The sequence below is a fragment of the Bacillus rossius genome, chromosome 8 (genome assembly GCF_032445375.1).
Source record: "Bacillus rossius redtenbacheri isolate Brsri chromosome 8, Brsri_v3, whole genome shotgun sequence".
In the NCBI taxonomy this organism is placed as follows: Eukaryota; Metazoa; Arthropoda; class Insecta; order Phasmatodea; family Bacillidae; genus Bacillus; species Bacillus rossius.
The window spans coordinates 12,876,317-12,902,620 of NC_086336.1; the positions used below are offsets into that span (position 1 = coordinate 12,876,317).

Consider the following 26,304-nt stretch of genomic DNA (forward strand, 5'->3'; position numbering starts at 1 on the left):
TTTATAACCAAAAAAGTTATCATTTTAAAATAAAACATTGGTTGTCTGTAAAGTCGGTTTACGGACGATAGTTTGTGACGTCATGACAAAACATTGATGAAATGATTGCATACTTTTATGAATAAAATTGAATAATTTTTTATTGAATTATCACTATTTTGTATGGATACAAAGAAGGAGTGGAATCTACAATTTAATTGATAAATTTACTTTTATTTGCACTCATTAATTCAAATATGTTTATTACTTGTGCCAGAAATTAGGCATTTCGACACCTTTTTAAATTTTTACTATAATTTTAAATTAATTTTGGAATTTTTTTTTTCTAATTTTATTTGGTTACAAGGGGCGATCTACTTTTTGTTAGGCCGGTGTACGCCTCGTGTTTAAACTTTGTGCCAGTAGTCTGAAGCACCTTTCCCAGAGACGTATCTGATATTTTGCAGATCTAATACTTGGCTGGCAACCAGCGTAAAATTTCTCTCGCCTGCAGTCACGTCCCGAGTTTGTAATATTATTTCTCTTCATGACCAAAACTGCATAGAGCAGCTTCTGGGCTGCAAGCTGCTACTTCTCAGAGACCTGCTGAGAGTAGTCAGTCTTGTCACGAACGGGTATCCCATGGACGGTTGTTCCCTGCTTCGTTGCGCCTTTTGTTTCCCCCACCCTTCCCCCTTAGTTCTGAGAAATCCAGGAGCAGTGACCTGACATGAACTTAGCCAAGACGATGGCCAATTTCAAGGACCTTCTCCCTGGTCCTAAAGAGACCTCCGCGACACCTAGCCGCAGAAAAAAGCAACTTCACCCATGGTGGCCAGCGAGCTGAGACTACGCTCGTGACACCTGGCGGCGAGTCAGTTCACCGCCTCCATTAGTTCCCCTTTACGCCGCCAGAGCGCAGCGCCGCTTCGCCTTATGGCACTATGCTTCTTCCTCTCGACCTGTAGAAGTCGATTGTTTGTTGCTTCCTGTACCTGCCGGTAGAGACTGCAGCAGTCGCTCTTTGGCGCGAACTACTGAAGTCGTGCGTACAACCACTCGGGCACCTTCGGAAACTTTCGGCCTAGAACCGAACTTTCCCCCTCCTTTGACCCAGGGCCTTACCGCCCGATTTAATTAGGAGCTTTGTCCGCCATTGTGGCACTCAGTCCTCTGACCTCGGCTACTGACCACGTCTTCTCGGAGTCGTCTGCGCTAGGAGGCTTTTTGCGGGAATTGCGAATTCGTGTGCAGAAGAGATGTAGTCAGTTGCTCTAAGGGATGTGATCCCATTTGTTCAGTAGTCGGTCAGTAGTAGTAATTAGTTCAAGTCATGTATCTAATTTTAAAGCTTTAGTATTTTTTTTTTAAATTTTTGGTTTCGTTCGCGCATCCGCGACTTCTCGGTCCGCGGCATCCTGATGTCGGCGCGAGATACCTAATGAGCTCCGAACTCTACACCCTGTTTGACAGGGTCGAAGTGCTGGAGAGACAAATTGCTCCCAGCTCATGGTCCTGCACCTCCACTGCGGGTCACGTTAGAAGAGAGGTTTCCGCGACCCGACGTTATGTTTTGAAGACCCGGGTGGTAATGTAAAATAAACATCCCCCCCTTTCTAGCTACGAACTATATTAATCGAATGAATAGCCTACCAGCAAACAGTGCTTTCCTCAAGAACATGTAGAATGAATAAAACTAATTATTGATGTAATCATTGGACGAATCAAATTTTGGTGTGATACTTACAAATTTTTGTTTATGAAATTGTTTGTTGTTAAAGTTGAGTATGTATTGTTATAATAATATCGGGCCGGCCCATTCTCCAAAAACTTAAATATATTGTTAATATCATTAATTGGGAAACTTACAAATGCCAAATCAAATGGAAAACAGAATTCATTATTTACATTTTTAAATAAAACAGGGAACCTATAGACCAAGCTACTTGTGTAGTGTTAATTTATTTATGATATACCTTCTTCCCTTAAACGATCCACCAGCTCCCAAGTTGCTTGTGTCAGGGAGTTCCAAATTGTCTTGTTCTCAACCTCGTGCCACCTCTGGTCAATAACTTTATTTTTCTTATTATTCTTACCCAGCAAGTTTCCAAGGCTCTTTTTAATTAATTTAAAATAATTTAATTTTGAGGCACGAGGGGCATTACGAACAGATTATTTTAACTATAACTTTTATACATGTTTGCTGTTTAACTTCTTCCAATCTGTGTTATTCTGTTAAGGATAGGACGATGATAGGAAAAGTAGGAAACAAATGGGAGTGTTTCAAGGATGATGTGAAGGAAAATGGCTTACCCAACACCCAGATGCAGTCAAAAATAATATATTTGCGCCACGGACTCTGCAGCAATGCTAGGAGGAACGGGTTAGCAAAGAGCAATGAAAATGTTACATTGAAATGCATGAAAACAGAACTACGCCACGGACTCGGTCACAATGCTAGGAGGTTCAGGTTAGCAAAGAGCAATAATAAATGAGCGTAGTGGGACACAGCCAAATGGGACAATGTGCGTTACGGGACACTTTTTCGTGCGTGCAGCCGGCGTTCATCGATTTATTAGACGTCACGTCAAAAAACATAAACATTTGAATTGCATTATGGTAGAGATAGTGATGGTCATGAACAAGGCTGTGCTGAAGCAGTTACAACCTGTACGTTCTTATGATACATGCTGGGAAATTTAAGGATTTTGGCAAGAGAGAATATAGTTTTAATTTTAATGTATTTCAATAACGTCAATTATATGTTTAGGTTATTTTAAAGTAGACTTAAACTCTGCCAGGTCTAGTTTGTTTAGGGATACAAGTATTTCATTTGGTGACACAGACTGTTGCCATATTTTCCTGAAATCGTAAAGTAGACTAAAGTCCCACCTGGTATAATCTATTTTGCGATACCAGTATTTAATTTTTTGAAAGTGAGATTTCTCAACATATTTAATTGGTATTGTGAAGTAGAATAGTCCCATCCCGTATATTCTAATATGTGAAACCAGTAATTAGTTTGTAGAAAGTGAGACATTCGAAGTAATATTTTATTAGTATCGAAGTAGACTACAGTTCCACCCAATGTAGTCTATTTTGCGATACAGATATTAAATCTTTTGAAAGTGAAATTTTTTGAGGTATTATTTAATCGGTATTTTGAAGTAGACTACATTCCCACACAGTCTAGTCTATTTTGCAATGCTGGCAATTTATTCTTTATAATCCAACTTTTCACGTAACTTTTATTTTAAAGTATTATGAAGTTTTTTAATAAATAGGGCACAATGTTATGTTTCATGATACTGCCATAATTTTTAATGTATATAGACATCATTTCTGTGATAGTGAAGTATCCGCATCACAAAATAGAGTAGAGCAGGGGGACTATAGTCTAAATTACGATACTGAAAACATATATAATAGGTATTCAAAAAATTAAATACTTGGAAAATAAGTGTGCATAGTTCCCAGCCCAAAACCCCATATTCATGAAAGAATGATGGGGTGGTAATGACGTAAAAAAAACGATCTTGATGATTTGATGTAAGTTTTTGGACATACGCCATTGCTAAGAACTTTTTCTGTTGAAGAAAAACTAATAAATAAAATAAATAAATAAAAATAAAAATACTCAAAAAAAGATACAAAAAACACACAAAATTAAGCAAACAATTGCTGTTGTCAACAAGGATATGAACACCACAAAATATTCCGAAACAGGAATATGGTCAGCAAACAAAGAAAAAACAAAGAAAAATGTACTAAGAGAACGAAAAAATCCCCACAAATGATGACAACACAAAAATATTGAAACCCAAAATAATTCAGCACAACAGTTGAAGCGAGACCAAAAACATGACAAAACGAAAAAACAAACAGGTAAAACTATTGTATTTGTTTGTTTTTTCGTTTTGTCATGTTTTTTGTCTCGCTTCAACTGTTGTGCTGAATTATTTTGGGTTTCAATATTTTTGTGTTGTCATCATTTGTGGGGATTTTTTCGTTCTCTTAGTACATTTTTCTTTGTTTTTTCTTTGTTTGCTGACCATATTCCTGTTTCGGAATATTTTGTGGTGTTCATATCCTTGTTGACAACAGCAATTGTTTGCTTAATTTTGTGTGTTTTTTGTATCTTTTTTTGAGTATTTTTATTTTTATTTATTTATTTTATTTATTAGTTTTTCTTCAACAGAAAAAGTTCTTAGCAATGGCGTATGTCCAAAAACTTACATCAAGTCATGCACTCCCATTGCACAAATCTTTTAAAGATAACATCTTGATGATGTCATCAGTATTATGGAATCGGGATATAGACTACTCCCGATTACGGTAGTTAAAAGTACATGTAACTGGGAAAGCAGGTAAGCTATTTTAATGGTGGTCTCCTTCATTAAAGTTACATAACTGAGGCAAATACATAAAAATTGGTCAAGTGGTATAGTTTTCTCTGCAAGTAATGAAATTTTAAAGAAGTGTAGTTAAGGATTAATTGTTTTATTTTTCATTTTAATTCCTTGATGATTTTTTTAATGTAATTATTTTGAATTTTCTGTGGTGGTGTGTACTTAATACAAGTAGTTTACCTCTGAAACGAGTGTTACTTTTGGTAAGGTACACAGAAATAGCTTAAAGCATGAGTATGGTTGAGATAATTAGGTTAGCTACATTAAAAATTAAGTAGTGTGGACGGTTGGCAACAAATTAACAATTCCAAATGCAGCTAATGAAAATTTACCAACGCTTCAGATAATTTTGAAGTATTGTCAATCCAAGAGAATGATTCAAACAAATATTAGAAAAAGAAAGAAAATCTTTGAATTTTATTTTGTAAGATAAGAGGATCTCTTTCAGGATTACCAAAAATTCAATCGGAAGTTAAAACTGGCAGTTTAACAGTTTCGTAAACATTGCACAAGCGAATAAAAAGGGGTTGGTTGGTTGCTGAAACAGCATAAGCAAGGGATTGAAGAATATATCAAGGAAGTTCTGTTTGAAAAAAAAATAATTGTGTTAAATTGCTGTTTGCAAACTAAGACAGGTGGATGTTAGAATTTTTTTTTTGCGTGATTATTGGCTCCGAAGTTCATACAAATTTCATTTTTTAGAGAGCTACTTTTGACACAGGGAATACATATTTTATTACACCTTCAGCCTTGAAACATTGAGCACTTGAAATCACAAGATGCCTGCAAGAAATTTAGCAAACACAAGGAATAGTATCCAAGGACAAAATAGTGACATTTTAACTCACGAGTTAATGGGATTTGAAAAACCTAAAAATTTTAACATGTGTGAATGGTTAATAGTAAATAAAAAAAAAGTGAAAATTTAGTATGGCTAATAAATACATTAAAATAAAGAATATGTGTTTACTTCTTCAATGCTGTTAAATTTTATTTACATCCTTGAGTGCAATCAAATTTCACTCTCATAAAGCCAGCTTACAAAACTTAAGATGCATCAAAAATATGAACAGCACTAGTGCATACATTTATCCCCATAGTTTTTATAGTGTAAGCAAATGGTATTAGTTCTTTATTGGCAGAGGGATGAGTTATACTATTTTCTCCAACTTGACACTATTATTTCACATGCTTACAGGACAGGATAGTGTACAAGTTGTCTTTTGTTTCTAATGCACCTGATCTTTATTTAAAAGAAGGCATGAAAATTCTGATATGCAGCTCAATATATCATTTTCTGGAACATTACTACATTCTATAATAGCTTTACATATTTTAAATGCTTTACTTTAGTGTGGCATACTGAACTATACAAAGTAAAAACTTGAGCCATCATGACTTGATCATAGTGCTCACTAGATGCAGGAAGTGTTTGTGTTTTTAGTGTTGGATTTCAGATTCCTGCTGGTAAAGACTGAAGAATAACTGGAAATAAGTTGTTACGGAAACATTTTTTTTTTCCATTTTGACCATTTTTATCTGAACTAATATAATTGCTGTTTGTTGTTATTGACATCATAACCAAATGTGCTTAGGTGTGTTTAAACTGCATTGAAAATGCATCTTGACTACATTAAATATTGATAATATTTTTGAAGTTATACTTCTTTAGGCACGTTATGAAAAAATTATCAGAGTGAAATTTTAAGATGTGCACGCATCACTGTAACACAAAATTAACAGTTTGAAGCTGCCCGCTAAACCGCTCATTAAGTCTCTAAAAAAAAGCTACCAAAAAAATAGAAATAGAAGCTCTGTTAGTTGCGCATGTTGGCACGCTCGTCGCCTCTGATCACAGTTTTCATATTTATAACATTTATCCACATGTACCATCTAGTTTCTACATTCACAACACGTGTTTTAGTTTCATACAAGTGCGAATTATATACATATGTGCTAATAAATTATATTCAGTAGTGATTTAAATTGAATATTTTGATTAATATTATTTACTATTCGTAAATATTAGTAAAAAAAATTGTGCTTATATACTTTTTCAAGTCCTCCAATATAATTGAGGATAACTATCCGTATTATTTATTGATATAAATTAAAATATTATTTAATATAATTAATACTAAATATTATTAAATTATTAATGTTAAATATTTATTATTGGTTATTTAATATTTACAAAATAAAGAAATTAATTTAATAAAAAAAATTGTGATAAAAATAAACATCGAACATCAAATTAAAATATTAATTTTTAATATTTATTCTTAAATTGAATAAATAATAAATATTTATAAAAATAAAAAAATTTAATGAAAACTTTTTGATAAAAATGAAAAGTGAATATTAAAATAAGAAAAATTTAAAATGAATAAACATATATTGATTTTTTTAAATTTATTATTAAAAATAAAAATTTTTTAATATTAAAAAATCAATACTAAATATTTAAAATTAAGAATCATAATATTAAGTAAAAATTATGTCATATATATTAAATATTCTCTGAATTCTATTTATTTAATTTTTCAAATTTAATCTGAACATTATTGACCGTGTTGACTATCTTTTTCCAGCCCTTTAATTATTTTATTGTAATTAATTATTTGCATGCAATTAAAAACTATATTTTAATGATGCCAAAGAAGTATTAATTCTCACGCGGGTACATAAATACACGCACCCAATTTTTTCTTTTATTTCTTCAAGTTGATCAGTTTATTTAATTTACAAAAAAATGCTGCTAGTAGACAGGGCATTTATCACACTCTCTGCACTCCAACTAGCTAATACATCCTTGAAATGGTATGTTAGTTGAAAATTCAAAATCTGGAAGAAACATGATTTAGTTTCTTTCTATTTAACCCTTTAACTGCATTGTTCGGCCTGTCTTGAATGCTATTAATGTTGCTTACTTGTGGCATACAAATCTCGAGGAATTGAGTGTGTTCCTATACTGTGATGCATGTCTGTTTCAAACTACCTAGTTTTTATTTGGTGCTACAATATGTAAAATCTGTACCACAAAGTGGTGTGCTTTTTTTCCTCTACACAAACCTGTATTTGCATATTGTACATTATTTCTCCAATTAAGATTGCTCGATAGCAACTGCCAACTGCCTGGCTCAGACTGCTACACTCTGGGTGAAAATTGCATCTTCTTTTTCTGCAGCAAAAGAGTTAATATATTTTATTGAGCTGTCTGTGCTGGTAAAATAGTAGCCATGGTTTGTACCTTCACACGTAAATAAAAATGAAGCATTTTTTTTAAGGAGCCCTTTAATACATAATTTTAATTACTGAAGTTTTACATGAACATTAGTAACAAATTTCTTTTACCTCGGAAATTCACGGTAAGTAAAGTAATATATAGCAGAAAATTAAACTAATGAATATCCTTTGTTTCACCATTGAGAAACAAAAAGTAGGCACATAGAGTATTTTAGGCATTACACAAACAGCATGATAAAAATATAGTATAAAGTACAAAATACTGCTTGCTGCAATAGTCCAAAACAGAAGAATAATAACTTTTCATAAAACAATGTGTTTTATGCACTTTGTTTTTACAAGACCCGTAATAATAATTAAGGAGCCTAAAAATTTTGGTTGCATGTGTAAATTCTTACTTACATTAGCCCAACAAAATATGTGACTTAAAACATTAAGCCTGCATGTAATCTTCTAAATTTATGTGTGTGTATATATATATTTTTTTTCAATGGCTTCTCTAAACAAACATATATGCAAGTAAGAAATGCAATAGGATTAATTTCGTCTTTAGGTTTCCGATGGTCCTAGATAAACATTAAGTTTTAGGCCTCATAATGCGTTAACTATCATGCCATCAAGGGCTACAATATCACTGGTATATCCATATACATCTATTATTATTTCCACACACATTGTTGGCCACACATTCAATCACTGCTTGAAAGGTTATTTTATTAATTATGTTACATCAAATAATAGTTTCTTCACAATTTATTAGTAATGAAACTAATGATTGCCGATGGATCAAAACCCAATTTTCTTGAATTCAAATCTCAAATTCGAATTGCAAAGAGTACTTTGAATCTACCCTGTGACACACATCTAGGTCTCATGCAAAAAATATCAATGGTGTAATGCTAAAACAATTAACCCTTTCAATGTTAATTTTACAAAGTGGGTTTACAAAATTAATATACATTGTAATTTTAGTTACATTATAATATATACAAAAGTACATATATTTTTGGGAAAGGTGATACATTATGTACGTATGGAAAAAAAAAACATAAAAAATTTAAGTTGGGAATGTTGAATGTTTGAATTTCTACAGATATTCCAATAGTTTTTAACTAATCTTTTTCCTCAGATATAATGTGTTCAATATTTAAATACATACTAGAAATTAAATTGTATTTGAGGGGTTGAGGATCTCACCAGACAATTCCTATTCAAAATAAACTCAAGCAATATGTATTTATTTTTATACCTGATTGATACTACCTTACAGCACATCTATTCCGAAACAACTTAAAAAATTTGCAAAGATGTGTCATGTGACACACTTACCAAACACCAGTGATAGTCATTCAGCCATACATAATTCAAACTATATTAATAAATTAGGAAAGTGTAGAAATAAATTTCTAAATGCTTATTGGCCACATTGGCTAAGAGGTCAAACTCACATGACATGGCAAGGGCTCCTTTATTATCAGTAAATAATTTTAAAAAGTCTTCTAGTTGGCCTACTTTGAATTTAATTAGTACACTGAACTAATACATTAATATATTTTATAATACATGCAGCCATAATATTATTATGTACTTTACTAGCTGCAGTACCCGGCATTGCCCGGGCTGAACACAGGGTGATATATTGTCCGCGAGTTAAAGCAAAATGAATAGTGCTATATGACAGTGTGGTGGACAGAGAGAAATGAAACACTATTACTGTTTGTATGTCTATGACCTATGATTTTCAGTTTACCCACGGCGATTGATTGAACTGTTTAGAAGTTGCACTACAGCACCATCTAGTGGTGAGTGATAGCAAAATGTATATCGTGAAAATATTCTCTGTGTCAAAATATCTATGTACCGTGTTTTATCGCATAATGGTTGCACGCGCGTAATCGTCACAACCATATTTTAGGCTGTCAAAATTGGGATAAAAAAACTTCTTGCGTAAACATTGCATGATGTTTTTGGTCCCGCTAGTAGATGCCGAGCGCCTTGTGTAGGTATCTTTTCCGTATAAAATGATGTATTTTAAAGTATAAATCTAATATTTATTCGGTCATTACCACTTACTTAATAAATTAACGGAAAAATACAAAGTTGTTTGAGTGTAAATTTTCTTATAAAGACGTTTTTAAATGTTATTTCCTTTATCTGATCGACTGCGTCGCCCCGGTGTAGGTATAATCTAAAATTTAATTTTGGTCATTACCACTTATTTATTTAATTAACGGAAATACATAGGTCTGACGTGTAAATTTTATTTTAAAGACGTTTTTAAAAGATATTTCTTTATCTGATTGTCTGCGCTACCGCGGCGTACCGCTTATAAAAATGTAGCCAGCGCATCATTCATGTTTGATTATGTTGCTTCCCGTATAGAGCGCGCGCACGTAGTCGCATATCGATAGCTCGCCGATTGGATGCAACGCGTGCTCTCTGTCAGGTGCCGAGTTAACTACATTTGATAGCCCGCAAGCTTTCGTGGCAAGTGTGTACTATGACACGTTAGTTCACGTCAGATTCCAGTGGCTTGCGTTCGCGTTAAGAGTTTTGGTTATTCTATTTAAAGTTGAAGAAAGGTTTTTGTTTAAGGAATTATTAATATAGATTGTTTGGCGTGCTATTGTATACTCCACCTTTTTTTAAATAAACATACTTTCCATGAACAGGTTTTGTTTTTATGAATAACTTTACCTAATAAAAATTTTTTTTCCTCAATCGTCACACCCCTAATTTTCAAACCTGATTTTAGAATAAAATGTGCGACAATTATACGAGAAAACACGGTTTATCACTTTTCATGGAGGTCGGTTGAATGGTACAAAAGTTGATGCACTGCAGCGCCATCTAGAGGCAAGTTACAAAAAAAAATAGAAGGCATAGAAACCTTTATATATATATATATATATATATATATATATATATATATATATATATATATATATATATGTATATACAAGCTACATAATGAATTATTACAGTTTCATGCAAATTGTTATTTTGACATGTGCATATTTTTTGTAAAATGTTTTTGTTTGACTGTTGTTGGCTTGGACGTGAATTGTTTTAAAATTAACAGAGAGGCAATGTAAATAACTCCAGAAATTATTTTTCTGTGACAGATTCCAAAATTTATTCTTGTCATTATGTTTTTTTACAGCACTGTAGTTGTATTTAATCCAATCGAACATGAAATCACTATGAATACCATAACAGCAGCAAAACAAACTTTCTGAAGACTAATCTGATTTTCTTAAAGCCAAATGACTTTCAGAATTTAAATAAGAATTATCTGCAACAGCACAACCGTTTTACTCAAGACAAGCATAAAGAAAATGTATTAACAAGCAACATGCAACAGCAACATACTGATAGTAAATAGGTTGTTTTAACTTCCGTGTAGTCTCTTACATGTTGCCTCACAACAAACAATGCAACAAGAAATACTGGCTTAATTTCCAACTACATAATTATAATTAAATTATATTCAGTCATATTTTCATTACTTACATTCTCAGTACAGGGTTAGATAATGCACAAGAGGTTTTATAGATAACACTTAGAATTGAACAGCAAAATCAATAATTTAACCAATTTATATATTTATAAGCCTTCAGATAGAAAATTCAAGTATGCAAAAAAAAAAAAAAAACATTTAATGGGCTTACAGTGAAATACCCATGATTTAACATAATATGTAACTTATGTCAGTGGATAGTGCTTGCTGAGGCAAGACAGTCTACTGGCCACTCCCTGATCCCAGCACCAGTCACAATAGTGCAGAACAATGTTGTGGTGAAGTCAACGAAAATAAAGTTTTCTACTATCATACCACATTCTGTCAGATCGCTCACAACCTAAAAATACAAACAAATAAATATCCAAGAGTTTTAACAGATTTACAACTTAATTTTAAACAACTCGTGTCCCTGTAATGCACTTCAGGTAAGTCTGCTCCCAGCATAATCAATTTGTTTTCAAAAGAAAGATATCGGTGAAGGATAAAACATTTGCAGCGACAAGCACATTAAGAAGTAAATCTGGTCTCATCTGTAAAACTTTGCACTTCCAAAAGACTCAACAAGGCAATGCAATTTCCAGACTCTTGCAATCCTCGACAAATCCTTCACCACTGCAGTAAACACTACGCAGGCTTCAAACGCGCAATCACAGATAAGTGCACTCTTTCAAACTTTCCAAACGTGATAAGGGATTCTCGCCCCTCCCCTTGCTTGTTGGGCAGTTTAAGTTACTATTTGGAGTTCATTTGAGATGGTTTCTTCTCTGAGAAGAAATTTTTCAGTATGAACACCTGTCCCACCGTGATCACGAGGACGGCCAAAGTTTCCATCACAGACCACCACATCACCCGCTCATTCAGGTCCTCTGCACGCTTGCGACCCTGCGCCTCGCGCAGGCGATGGTGCGTCTGGTAGTCGATTATGCTGTTCAGGCTCTTGTGAATCTCCTGAGCCGAGGACTCCATCTGGCACAAACAAAACAAACATGATTTCAGCTCAGTAGACACTATAATGAATAAGTGGTAGTTAGGTGCCCTCAAGCAATTAAGGGGCTGTGTAAAATCTCAAGTTAGTTCCACAAAATTCTCGCAGAGCGCAGTGTCATAGCTATCAATCACAAGAGGATTATCTCTCCACACCATGGGGGAGAACTTACTACCAAGACTGAGACCTAGTTTTTGACACATCCAATAGACAGTATCCTTCCTAATATATATTACTAACATAGCTATACCGATTACGAGAAGTAATGCATAAGCTATTAACAAACAAACAAACCAGTGAAAATTAATTTAATTTTGGCAGCCACATATTTTGTTGTGGGGCATACCAGAAATTTTGCAACTCCTACTAATTTATATAAAACGTTTTTTTTTATTACAAAAAAGTGTTTCTCACACAGTTTAAAACTCTGTTACTAGGCAACTGACATAGTTAAATCAACATTATAAACCCTAACACTTTGGATTTGAACCTTACACTTTTGCTAATAGTTATGGGCCCACATAACAATGGAATTTTTTGGGCCATACAGATGACGGAGGTGATGGAATACTCTAATTCTGACTTGACTGTACTGTATGCATATTGTTTACCTCCCAACTACCATCTGGACATACTTTTAATTGGCTGGCATGGCAAAAATTTTTTTTTGCCTGTGACAATTTCGTGCTAACTGAAATTTACAGATGTGCTATTCAAAACTGGGGCAGTAAAATTAACATTGTGCTAAATAAATTCAAATTATGCTAAGTAAGGGATTGGAGTATATTATATTGAAAACCAACATATAACATTATGTTTAGAAACTAAAATAGTATTTTCCACAACAATTCCTCCATAAGGATTGATAATTTATATTAGTTCTAATTTTCTTTTTAGTACCGTCACTCTAGGGGGTTGGTTGTTACTTATGAAATCTTTAACATCATTGGTAAAAATGGTAAGCATGTTGATTTTACAATATTTTGGCAACTCCTAAAACAGTAGGCACATTATATCTAGAAGCCTGAGTGACCGTTACAGCCAGGGCAAGGAGGCGCTTGGAGGGGGTTAACATTGTGACTGCGCATGCGCAGAGCGCTTGGGTTAGGCTCATACTATCGAACCAGAAAATATAAACCTTTTTCTGTAGTTTCTGTGCAGGATTCAGCCAGATTGGACTGTCCTATTTTGTTTGCGCTTAGAGTCATCTGAATTCGCTGCATTGTGTGCATTTGGTGTTGTGATCAATTTATATTAAACATGGTTTTACTGTAATCGGTCCGGACTTGAATACACTTTGTCTTATAATTATTGTTAATAGTGTTAATTTAGTCTTGTGAATACGTGTGTTATGAAACACTTTCGAGTGCGTGGCTAAATAAATTAATTTGTTGTGTGTTTTGTTACCACGATGCCACCGATATTATGGACGGTGAAAGGGAAGAAACTGCATTTGCAAGCCCGTGAAATAATTTATAATGTATTGTCATTTATGGAGAATGAAGCTAAAACTATAGAACCATTTATTCCAAAAGAAAAGGCACAGTTGAGGACAGCTGCAGCTACTGATGTGTCTCGTAGCGCAGTGCAGAGAATTAAAGTGGAAGCAAAAAAGTTGAGCATCGGAGAAGGATGTTCTTTCGTTCACCTGATAAGAAGAGACAGAAGACACTTATACGACCTAGATAATTTTGACCAAGCTGAAAAATGTGTCCCCACAGTGGAAAAAATACGGATAAAACTGCAACAGGACATTATTTTCCAAGGTTGCAATGCAACTTTACCGAAATTTTTTAAAAAGTTTGGTTTTCGGTGGCAAAAAACTAAGTCGCAACGTCTCATTTTGATTGAAAAGTCTGATATACGACAGAAGCGAATCGAGTATTTGAGAAATATACGACGTTTCAGAAACGAAAATCGTAATATTGTGTACATGGACGAGTTTTATGTTTTGTTGTCCAATGTGCAACAGAAATCCTGGAGTGATGACTCGATCCATGGCCTGTTGATACCTGTTTCTAAAGGACAAAGACTAATAATGGTTCATGCTGGCGGTGAAAATGGTTTTTCCCTAATGCCTTAGTGATGTGGAAATCTCAACAGGCTACAGGAGACTACCATCACAACATGAATCAACAAAACTACGAAAAGTGGGTAAAATAAAAACTTATACCCAATATTCCTGCTAATACTGTTGTTGATTTACACAATGCATTGTATCACAACGTCAAGATAAATAAGTCGCCAACATCTAACTCGACTAAACACGACATGCAACAATGGTTGCGAGAGCATGGTATTCCTTTTGCAGATGACATGCTCAAGCCAACACTTTAAGCAATTATTAAGCAGCATAAGCCGAAGCAAACCCTTTATTCTGTAGATGAAATTTTGAAATGTTACGGGCATACAACACTGCGTTTGCCACCATATCACCCTGACTTAAATCCCATCGAAAATATATGGGCAAAAGTGAAAGGGAAAGTTGCCTCGCACAATGTAACGTGTAATTTACAAGACGTAAAACAGCTCTGCGAAGAAACATTTAATAGCATAGGGGCAGATGACTGGAGACCATACTGCGAGCACGTGAAAAAACTTGAAAACGAGTACTACGACCGGGATGCACGTTTTGACATAGAAAGTGATCCCATTATTATTAACCTAGGAGGTGTGGACAGTGACAGCAGCAGTGATAGTAGTGATGACGACTGTAATACGGGTTATTCAAGCGACGAAATGGAAGGCATCGCTCCATTGCCAGCGAGCAGCGAATAGGTCAGGTGAGAAGTCAATGTTTTTAGTTACAATATAGATTCGATGGTTGCCTCCCCACCTTGTTCCCTCCCTCCTTTGTCACACCCCCCACTACTGTAAATCTGTGATGTGTCCCAAGCTACTAGATATCCTGCGCCTACTGTAGAGTGATGAAGATGTGCGCCTCTGTTAATCACACTGGTGTTGTGATTGACAGTGTGGGCCACAATCATTTCAAGTACGTGGAAAACATACATTCCTATTTACCACAGGTAAACAATGAATGGCGGTGGCAGTGTAAAAGCACAGGTATTGTAATTTAAGATATAAAAATTTCATTTTTAACAAACTAGTAGGTGTTATGAAATCATCCCTTTGGAGTAAATTTAGGGACGTGTGTAGAGTGTGAAAAGAATGTTTCCCAATTTTTTCCCCCCCATTCTAACAAGCCATGCTGACTGATGATTACCCATCATGTGTACTAGTTATTTTGTTCTATTAAAGGTTTTATAGGTGCTAGGTGACAACTTAAGTAATGCTTACAGATTACAGAGATGTATTTTACTGCACACTGTTGCATTACAGCAATTATTTGGCTAATCCGCAAAGGTCTCTATCCCAATTAGTTCAGATTAGATACAGTAATTTTGGCATAAAAATGATATAAACGAGAGTAATATTGACAGCAATTAAATAATACTACAAAGCCATGAAAAAAAAGGCAGTATTTTATGAGGTTTAGCAAATATTATAGTGGAGTAATAATTTAGTTTGCATCATTATGAGAGATATGTTATGTTTCTTTGGTGATGTTACTCGAGATAATTGTTTTCTTTGGTAGGTAAATAATTACATGTATTAGGTAATGTAAAATCATCTTGTTTTTCCTAGGGTAGGTTAGTGTAACAATAAAAGTAATAACAAAGCAAAAGGTTTGGTAGGGCAGCATTTTTTTAAGTCAGCCTACATAGTGATATGTTAGGGATATTGTTTAAGTCGCAGTGCTGAACTTAAGGTACAAGTGCGGGAATAGGGTGCTTTGGACGGGAAATATTCACACGCTTGTTTAGTATGTGTTATGATCCTTAAGGAAATTACATTAGGGTATGGAAAGTAATACAACAGGTAAGACGCAAGTATTATACTTACAATACCTGAAAAGTTCAAGCCATATTGTAAAAAATAATAAACATTAAATCATATGTGGTTTCGCAAAATGTAATAAACCGGGAGGAGCTATAGATTACATACTTCACGATACCCAAGATGTTAAAATAATGGTTGAAAATTTTTTTAAATGATAAAAAAAGGTATTGCATATTGCTAAATATACTTAACCAGGTGGGATTATAGTAATTATATAACTCGATTCGCTGGGTAATATATAGACCAAATGATGTTCTACACTAGAATAGGTACAGCTGTAGTACCTATATAATATGATATGGCCATTCCATACCAAAATGAGCCTAAGTGCAAAAAATTTAAAAAAATTATAAACAATGTTTATTCACATAATACTGTAGAAAAAAGTCTCACAGTCCATTGTCCAAAAAATTATTATGATTCATTAATTATTTCTTTTGTTTTCTACAGTTTAACTTTGTCTATCTGTGTGGGGAATCAAGAGTAAAATTGTTAATTTAGTTGGCAATATTGTTTTTAAAATTGATAATCAGCTGATGCCTTTGATTTTAGTGCAGTGACCTTGTTGAAAGTTTATACTTTGCTGCAGCATTCTCAATAATAGTAAGATAATTAAAATTGTTTCAATATAGCTCCAGTTTATTTTGATATCATCTGTGCAACACCCGTTACCAAAAACATATAAAAGTTTACATAATAACTAAACCATAACACTTATAAAATTAATGTCTAACAAAAGTGAGGTTATGTCTCTCAGTATCATTTTGATTACCAAAGAAAATATTAACATTGAAATTTAAGGAGTAAAAATATGGTAACGGGCATTACAAGCGCTATTAACATGTTGATTTTGTGTACAAAAATTGTTCAGGTACCATATTATTGTACTGGAAAACAATAACTTAACCAAAAAGAATTTTGTAGATGTGTTATGAAACCAATTCTTGTTTTAAATGGTTCACTGTCATGTCAAAAACATTCAAGAAAATTATTTCGAAACTTGCATGGAACATCTGAAAAAGAAGGATTCTTTAGAGACATATGCCATTGTTCAAATTGATTTTGCTGAAAATTATTCACTGACGTATCAAGATGAAATACAAGCAGCTCACTGGAGCCATCAACAAGTTGCTATCTTTACAAGTTGTGTTTGGTTGTCTAAAAATGAAAAAAAATCATATGTTGTTGTAAGCAATGATGTGACCCATAGTAAATATTATGTGTATACTTTTTTAAATAAAATTGTCCAAGACATCAAGAAGAACTTTCCTTTTGTTGACAAATTAAAAAATATTTAGTGACAACTGCACTGGTCAATTTAAAAGTAGGTACACAATATCTGTTATGTGCAAAATGGAAGAAGAGTTACACATGACACTTGAATGGAACTTCTTTGCCAGCAGTCACGGATAGGGAGTTGATGGAGTAGGTGCAACAGTCAAACGACATGTGTGGATGACAGTAACAGGAGACAGAAGAATTCACATTGAAACTCCTAGAGATTTCCATGATCACGTAAACAGGAAAGTTACTGTAATAGAAAGTTTTTATGTTGACAAGACAGAGGTGTTACAGAATGAAACTGTACTAAATAACTAGTACTGGAAAAGTGTTTTTCCAATTCCACAAATACAAGCAAGTCATCACTTCAGGGTGTACGATTTTAATAACACTCTAGTTGGGAAGACATCATCAAGTTTGATGTCAAAAGTTACGATTAGAGCTGAAATTGATAATTCTGATTTTGAACCATCTGTATCTGTGTTGACAGAGGTTGGGTGTCGTCTCCATTACAATTATGTGTACTCAGATTCAGGCAGTGAGGACAATCCTGAAAGTTGCCTGTTTATAGAAACTTTTCCTATTGCTAGCCCAGGAGATATACAGTCTGGTATGTTTTTTTTAATAAATGTTCCAAGCTTGCGAGGTCGCAATAATTCAGAAGGAACTGTATATAGATATGCTGCAATTCCTCAAGGAAGCGTAGATGATGAAAAGTGTTTGTCAGTGATGTTTTTTAAATCTCGTGGACAAGACAAAACTGTCTTTATTGCAGATGATGGAGACATTACATATGTACATTTCGATCAAGTAATTAGTAAATTACCAAACACAAACGTACAGCCAAAGGGTATTTTCACAATTCTGTACAAATTTGAAAAAAAAAAGTAATGTGTTTGAAAGAGTTTAGGTAGACATTTACTTGTAGTAATAAGTCAGTTTATAATTCTGTTTTGCTATTGTGTAATTTTTAATGGAAACTTGAGCATGTCATCAGTGCTATTTCAGAAATCTTGTGAACTAGGCTAATGAAAATTGTCATTAGGAGGATATTATATCTGTTCATTTAATTGAAGTACTTAATTAGTAAATAACCAAACCAACCAAATAGTATACATACACAATGATGTTGAAATTTGGAAAATATTAGATAAGTTATGTTTAAAAGAATGAGTAGATGTATATAAATATATTTAGTTTAAGCTGTGAGAACTAAAAGTAAATATACCTATATGCTTATTTGGAGATTAAAAATATTTTTTAGCGAATAGACAAGTTACACCTCACTTTTATTTCATTATTTTGTCATCTTGGACCTATAACTTGGACAATATCCATGGGTACTTAGGATGTGTAACACCCGTTACTAACCTTGTAACACCCGTTACTTTACTATTTTTTTAATGGATTGGTTAATAGTTTGTCTACAAACAACTTCTTGACATCAGTGTGAAGCCTATAAGCTTGGCTTGGATTCATAATTTTATTCCAATTTTTTTTAAATTTCCGTTCACAGAGTTTCGAGATTAATCACTGAACTAAAGTAAGATGTCCATTTGCTGTAACACCCGTTACCATTTTTTTCCTTACTTTATTTTGCATTTGATATGCTAATAAACTGCTTCTACAGCAATACTTATATTCATTTTGCTAAGTGCTATTAACAGGTATGTTAAATGATTTCTTAACATTTTTAGTTTATTTAATATTGACTTTTTTTGTTGTCCGGACGTAACACCCGTTACTATGGAATGCCTGGATACCTAAAAGTAAATTTTATAAATAAAAATACTTTGTGCCAAACAAGGTAATTATCAAATGCCACTGCTTTTTAAAATGGAAAGAAAAAATCGGAAAACATGGTTTTCGCACACTACACACATCCCTAAATGTATTACGAAGGGATGGTTTTGTACTTCCTACTAGTTTGTGAAAATATTAATATTTTATATCTTAAACTACAGTAACTGTGCTTTTATGCTGCTACTGCCATTCATTATTTACCCGTGATAAAGAGGAATATATTTTTTCCAGACACTAGAGACATTCCTGCATTAAACCTAAAAGATTTCATAATTCCTACTGGTTTGTGAAAAATAACAGTTTACAACTTACATTACAATACCCATGTATTCATGCAATTGCAGACATTCATTTTTACTCCTGTGGATTTTTAATTTTTTTTAAAAAAAACTGTAGTCAATGTAGATGTAATAATAAAATTTGTTTATAAATGACTGTATTGCAATTGTAAAGAATTTTTAATGCTTATATTTCATGTTTGTTATTTTATTAGAATAAGTAACTGTATTACAAAATATTTGTTTTGTTACATTGCATTTAGAAGTAGCTGACACATTGACTCCTGCAGTCTTTCCCGGAAATTCTTTGATTACAGCCGTTGTATGTTCTGTGATATGGCTGGTGATTCATGTATCTAAGTTTATCTCTGGATCATTAAGGCTTGATCCTATGATACATAATGCTTGCTGTGTTAGTTCAGTACATCGGAAGGTAAATATGTAGTTGGGCGGTATTTGCGAAAAAAAAAATGTTAGAAATCCGAAAATACTTTTATTCTATGCTTTTTAACTTCCTCTTTTCAATAAAAGCGGCGGAGGTAATAAATTCCAAATACTTTAGGAGATATTGAATTTTTAAATTTAATCATATGTAGGTAGTTGAGCGGTATTTGCGGAAAAAAAAGTTAAAAATCCGAAAATACCTTTATTAGATGCTCTTCAACTTTTTCTTTTCATTAAAAGCGGCGGAGATAAGAAATTCCAAATAGGTACTTTAGGAGATATCGAATTTTTAAATTTCATCACAATTATAGCAGTGCATTCATGTGGCTTTCACCATTGTTTCTTGTTTACGAGCATCTATTTTTTTATTGGATAATGATGTCACGTGATTGTTCGTGATAGGCCAGAATTCAAATTAACCAATACGTGATTATTTACTTCATTTATTGTTTAAAACGGTGTTTAATTACCACCTCCAACTTAGGCGAGTTTTTAACGTTTCTAATTTTAAAGTCTTATTTTTTGTTGTTGCGCAAGTAATAAGTAACAAAAAATTTTTACGTGAGTTGTTTCTGTTCATCCTTTGTCCCGGTTTGTTAGGTCAGGTCAGTTACATTATAAATACTTTAAAACTAAAGAACCATTGAAATAATTTCATATTATTTCTAATGTACGCTTAGTTTCAAAGTATTTATAATGTAACTGAACTGACCTAATCGACCATTTTCATTAATTAGGCATTCACAAACACACGGCAAAATAAAAAATGGCGACGGTCGAATGATAAACACAGGTCTTGTATGCAAAATAAGAACGGTGATATCTCCTAAAGTATTTGGAATTTCTTATCTCCGCTGCTTTTAATTAAAAGCGGAATTTGAAGAGCATCTAATAAAGGTATTTTCGGACTTTTAACATTTTTTTTCGCAAATACCGCTCAACTACATATGATGAAATTAAAAAATTCGATATCTCCTAAAGTATTTGGAATTTCTTACCTCCGCCGCTTTTAATGAAAAGAGGAAGCTGAAGAGCGCCTAATAAAGGTATTTTCGGATTTGTAACATTTTTTTTTCGCAAAAACCGCTCAACTACATATTTACCCATCGGAAGATCCTGCACATAAAAGAAATTGCGAAATAAGAAAGAAATATGATTGCATGAATTCATAATTAAATGCCAATATTTTTTTATTATGTACAGGATCTTCTGACAAACTGAATTAAAACAGCAAGCATCATTTACCAAAGGATCCAGCCAACAGGATCATTCCATCAGGTTCAATCTTTCAGGATACAGGGATAAACATTGATATATTAAACGGAAGAATAAGCATATTTTTAACTATCCTTAGATGGCTACAGCTGTGCAACAAAGAGATACACGATCGCTGGTGACCAATAACTGGTGTGGCAGTGTGAAAACACGTATATAGTAGTGTAAGATTTAAACGGCTATTTTTCATGAACCAGTACAATTTAATAAACAATGTTTTCAGAGTAAATTTAGGGACATCTCTAGTACTTGAAAAACATAATTCCAAATGCTGGTATAGTAATGTAAGCTATAAACTATTATTTTTCACAAACTAGTAGAAATGAAGAAACAATCCCTTTAGGGTAAATTAAGTGTGCGTGTGTAGTATGTGAAAATATGTTTTCTGGTTTTTTTCTTTACGTTATAAAAAGACATGACGTCCAATAATTACCCAAAAACAAGCATGTGATGTTCCCTGGCCAAACCAAAACCCACACATTCCCGCTCCTGTCCCGTAATGGAGAGGTGGTAAAGTCATCATCACTATTTTAGTTATGTAATCAACAATATGGCATAGAAAAATTCACTAGTTCCATTGTTTGTTTAAAAAATGTGTCGTTTAGGTTGTTCTAAATTTTGAGGTTCTGTAAGACAAAAACAAAATTTCATGACACAAATTATTAAATTATCAACAGATTATTCCTCTGCTTGAAAGTGAAGGTTTGAACTATAAACGTAACTACTCTAGCATGGCATACTACGCAATATGGAAATATACTTCGATAAAGAGAAACAAGGAGATACAGAAGCTAAAAATTAAGAAACAAAGTGAACTTAAATCTTACCTGAGTCATAACTGTGACATGTTCTCCCAAACCAGGTAAAGGCTGTTCTTCTCCAACCTGGAAGTCCATGTATACAAGTTTATGGGAAAACGTGGAGAATTCATTGCTAAAGCAGGCTGCATAGACACCTCGCATAGGCGCGACAAATGTATGTGTGTCAAACTGGCTCTTAACTTTTCTATAGATGATTTCTCTGTTGGGAGCTTCAAGTGTTACATCCACATCATATTGGCCCCCTGTTACCACCTGAAAATAAGAATTTTGAAATTTTACCTCACCGATTGTACACATTAGATCATATTGCAATATAATACCCTTCTTGGTTATACTCATAAGAGATGTTTCATTCAAATATTTTCAATAATTTGCAGAAGTGAATAATCCGCAATAGAATTTACCTGAAACTCTAACGTCGAAGATACATTTTCCATTATTTCCTGGTAAAAGCATTCCTTGGCATTGTCAGGTAATTCAAAAGTTAATTCGACACCGTCCACAAACTTCAAAACCAACACTGCTGACAGTAGAGTACAAATAATCCAGTAATCCATGTTTTCTTTAAATTAAAACGGTAAAGAATAAATCTGTAAAACTACACTACAAAATACTACAACTGTACATAAACAGTTCATCGAATTTTACTAAATAATCTGTAAGTCACAACATTAACGTGGCCGGAAATACGAAACGTAAAACACAGCATTATTGGAAACATTTAGCCAACGTGACAAATCTAAAGTAGGTCTTAATTTTTGTAAATCTCTTAAATAATTTTAGTTTAGTGGTGTACAAATAGATAACAAGTAATTCACTAAATTTACTTAATTACAAGACCATACAGTCCTGTAGCATAATTAAAATAATAAAGTCAAAATACAAGTATAGTACTTTGGTACGATTTGGCCTTATAAACAAATGAACACGACTGTTGTAGTTATATTTTAAAAATCACACGCTAGGTGGTGCTAACCAAAAAGAATTGTTTTTGTTCACTGTGTAGTGCTTCATCTAGCGGCGATTCAAGTTACTAGAAGTGTTGAATGTCAATTATCTTAAGTTAGGCTTTCTGCAATGTTTTTGTGTATAGAAAAATAATTGATAACGCATCGTGTTAAAAATGGTAAGTACAAGAAGTTTTGCTCTCAGCCGTATTTCATATTACTTTTCTAGGTGGATTGAGGTACATAATCGTTTCCTTACATGTCCTGCGGGAATTGTGTAGTATTCCAACCCATACTTACAAATTTACATTAAAATTGAATTATGACATTTTTTTTTCTATTATTCATTTTATAGACTTGTCATTATGTTTTTGTGACATAAACGACGCAAGTATATTGTTTCGTTTTTACACTCTTTATTTACGAACATGTTACACGATGGGTAGTAAATTGAAGTTCGGACGCGGGTGTCCAAAAATACGCCTGCGCCATGCATTAACGTAAATTAATTTAGCTTAGAATCCTAGTAATGTAAGCTCTTCTATGTATCATCCTAGTATCATTCAATTATTGTGAGAATCATTTATTAGAACATCAGTTTTTCCTTGAGTTTGGCAGCCGGTTTCAATGAGTGCAATTAATTATTTAATTCTTTGGTGGCAAAGTTACGAGATAAAGCATTTTTTTTTACTTACAACAGAAACTATACATCTTATAACCTACAAATCTTATCTCAAAACCAAGATGGGTGTCAGAAAGTTGGCAAGAGTGTAGCGAGTGGACATCATTGCTTACTCCTTTGCCTTCTTTCCTTTGAGTTCGGACAGCAAAGTAGCATACTCTCTGTCGTCAAGAATGATTGAGTAAATGCTGTCTTGATGAGTTCAAACACAGCCTCGATTGTCAGTGAGAGTGCTCTTTGGTGCTCACTCTCACGTCAGAACTTCGTCAGAGAGAGAGAGAGAGAGAGAGCACTTTACAGCCATCTGAATTTGTCTGAGAGATTGCAGAATGTCATTTCGTTCGTACATTTCACTTACCGGGTATTCAAACGTCTTTTAAATCATTGCAATAACCTCAATCTATGGTTGTAAAGAAACCTGGAGGATATTAGATAGTGCGAGTGATCATCTCTCATGCTGTGGATTTTTTTTTTGCTCTCAGAGACAGATTGAGATGATGAGCTAATCCTGTCTCTTGCAAAGTTCTGAGATAAATGTGAGAGCACGTATACAAAAGAGCCCTCTCAATCAATTGAGACACTATCTTATTTGGCACACACTCTCTGGCTAACTCTCAAACAGAGGCAGTCACCCTTGGCCGTTCCCTTGGTATACTAGTCCACATCATTGAGGTATTTCTTGAACGAAAGTTTTCCAGGTCAGTAGATTTGTCACTGTAGAACTTTTGTATGACCACAGAGGACCCGAATGTGATGCCATTATATTTCTTTCTTGGGGGAATACATGAAGTCTCGTGCATGAAACTCCAAGTGAGCACAGAAGCCAATCTCATTGCAAGAATCAGGATAGTTGTCACACAAATGAGGGAGCAGCCAGCTGTGATACGAGTCCTGGAGCTATACAGCGAGATCAAGGGCTATCACTTTAAACAATATTTTTGTACCAGAATTTATTACAGAACACTTTTTTTTCTATTCATCATGTTAATATGTACCTACAAATTATGTATCAAGTACATACAGTCTTTGAATATTATTTGCATTAGCACTTTTTTTTTTGTTAGTACTTACTTACTATGCAAATGTATTTGAGACCATAAGTACTTCCAATATATCAAAATAGGTACATGTGCACATACCTCCCCCCCCTCCCCCTCCCCTTACATGCCCAACATTGGCCAAAATTATTTTCACTTATTCCAAGAGCATTATGTAGATACATAGCAATACTTTATTTTTGTCTTAATTAAACTAAGCTTTAGAACCATGTCGTAAAATGATGTAGTTGAATGCAGAATGTTGGGTAAAAATGCACCCGAAGTCACTTTAAATATTTGCCATAAGAGGTAATGGGGCATTTACCATTATTTCCCCCCTTGCTCCTGGATTTCATCATACCTAATAACTTTGGGTATGTAGCATGGGGCTCTTAAATAGATTGGTACAAACAACAAAAATCTTATTTCTAAATCATGATTAATATTCACCAAGGCTGAGAAATGTAATAAACATATTTAGTAACTTGGCATTTCTGAAATATAATTAATTGTAGTAAAAATTTTTACAAGTTAACCTTGGCCACTAGTCATACTTATAACACAAAAGTTAATACACTTTATAGTCAGAGGTTTTATATAACTGAAATATTAGCAACTACTTAAAGGCCTGATATATATATATATATATATATATATATATATATATATATATATATATATATATATATATATATATATATATATATATATATATATATGCAACTAAGGGTTCAACCTAAGTTTTCTGTTATGAATGTTTAGGATATTGAGTATCTTGGTTTAAGGTTATATTGGTAATATCACTTTTTGTTTTAAAAAACCAAATTATTAAGTCAATTGTTTTACTTTATGGTACATTTTGATTATTATTAATATTATTTAAGGGCTTTCAATAGTTTCTCATACTTATTTATCCTTGTCGTTATTCACAATATATTGTAACTGTGTACACAAACATTTATGCACTAATGTATAACTTTTGTAGGTTTCAAGATTCTTAAGTACCAATAATTAATAAAATTGATTTGTCCATAAGATGGAACATTACCTTAACTATAAATAAATACATTGGTTCCCTTAAGAACACAGATTTCAGTATACATTAACAATTTTAAGATTTTTTTTTGTATTTAACTAATTCATATTGGAGAGAGTTATAATGAATAACTTTTAGAAAAATATAATATATCAAATTCTCTGATCTACCTAGAATGCTTTTATGTTTGCATATTCTTTCTGTGAGCAAAATTGAGTTTTCAATAATAAAAGTTCTTTACTGTTTGTAAGTTTATTTTGTTTAATTTTGTTTATTGCATTCATTTGTTATTGTGTGTACAAATTTGCAAAACATTTTTTTGACAAACCATGTTACACAAGTTACAATGACAAAAATTAATATAGAAATATGTGTTTATTCACACTATTTTCTGAAACTACCAGTACCTACCTAGGTGTGTTGTAAGTGTAATCAGTCAACAATCTTGATAGGTATAGGAAAAAGGGAACAGGTGAAAAATTAAGAATAAACTGAACTATATATTTATAAATGCATGTTACAGTTATTTATTATATCACAATTTCTATAATGTCATATAATTTTATATTCTGCATATATTAGTGTCCAAGTGTGTATGATATTTGTAAGCTCTCCAAAATTGTGTTGTATTATATATATATATATATATATATAT

General features: G+C 33.1%; 1 protein-coding gene across 1 annotated transcript; it reads right to left on the minus strand.

Annotated features, from left to right (window-relative positions):
• Window positions 1-10,742: 10,742 nt before the first annotated feature.
• Window positions 10,743-22,648, minus strand: LOC134535525 (transmembrane emp24 domain-containing protein 7). Its single transcript, XM_063374669.1, has 3 exons — window positions 22,352-22,648; window positions 21,954-22,199; window positions 10,743-12,123 (listed from the first exon to the last, which is right to left on the minus strand). Exons 1-3 carry the CDS (start codon window positions 22,502-22,504, stop codon window positions 11,890-11,892), a joined length of 633 nt encoding a protein of 210 aa, XP_063230739.1. The 5' UTR covers window positions 22,505-22,648; the 3' UTR covers window positions 10,743-11,889.
• Window positions 22,649-26,304: the final 3,656 nt, after the last annotated feature.

Bases quoted from the DNA above. Each gene is read 5' to 3' on its own strand.
- LOC134535525 (XM_063374669.1), bottom strand. From the start codon at position 22,504: ATGGATTACTGGATTATTTGTACTCTACTGTCAGCAGTGTTGGTTTTG. The intron at 22,200-22,351 runs GTAAATTCTATT...TCTTATTTTCAG, and splicing joins CTTCGACGTTAGAGTTTCAG to GTGGTAACAGGGGGCCAATA. The intron at 12,124-21,953 runs GTAAGATTTAAG...TGTTTGTGCCAG, and splicing joins ATGTCACAGTTATGACTCAG to ATGGAGTCCTCGGCTCAGGA.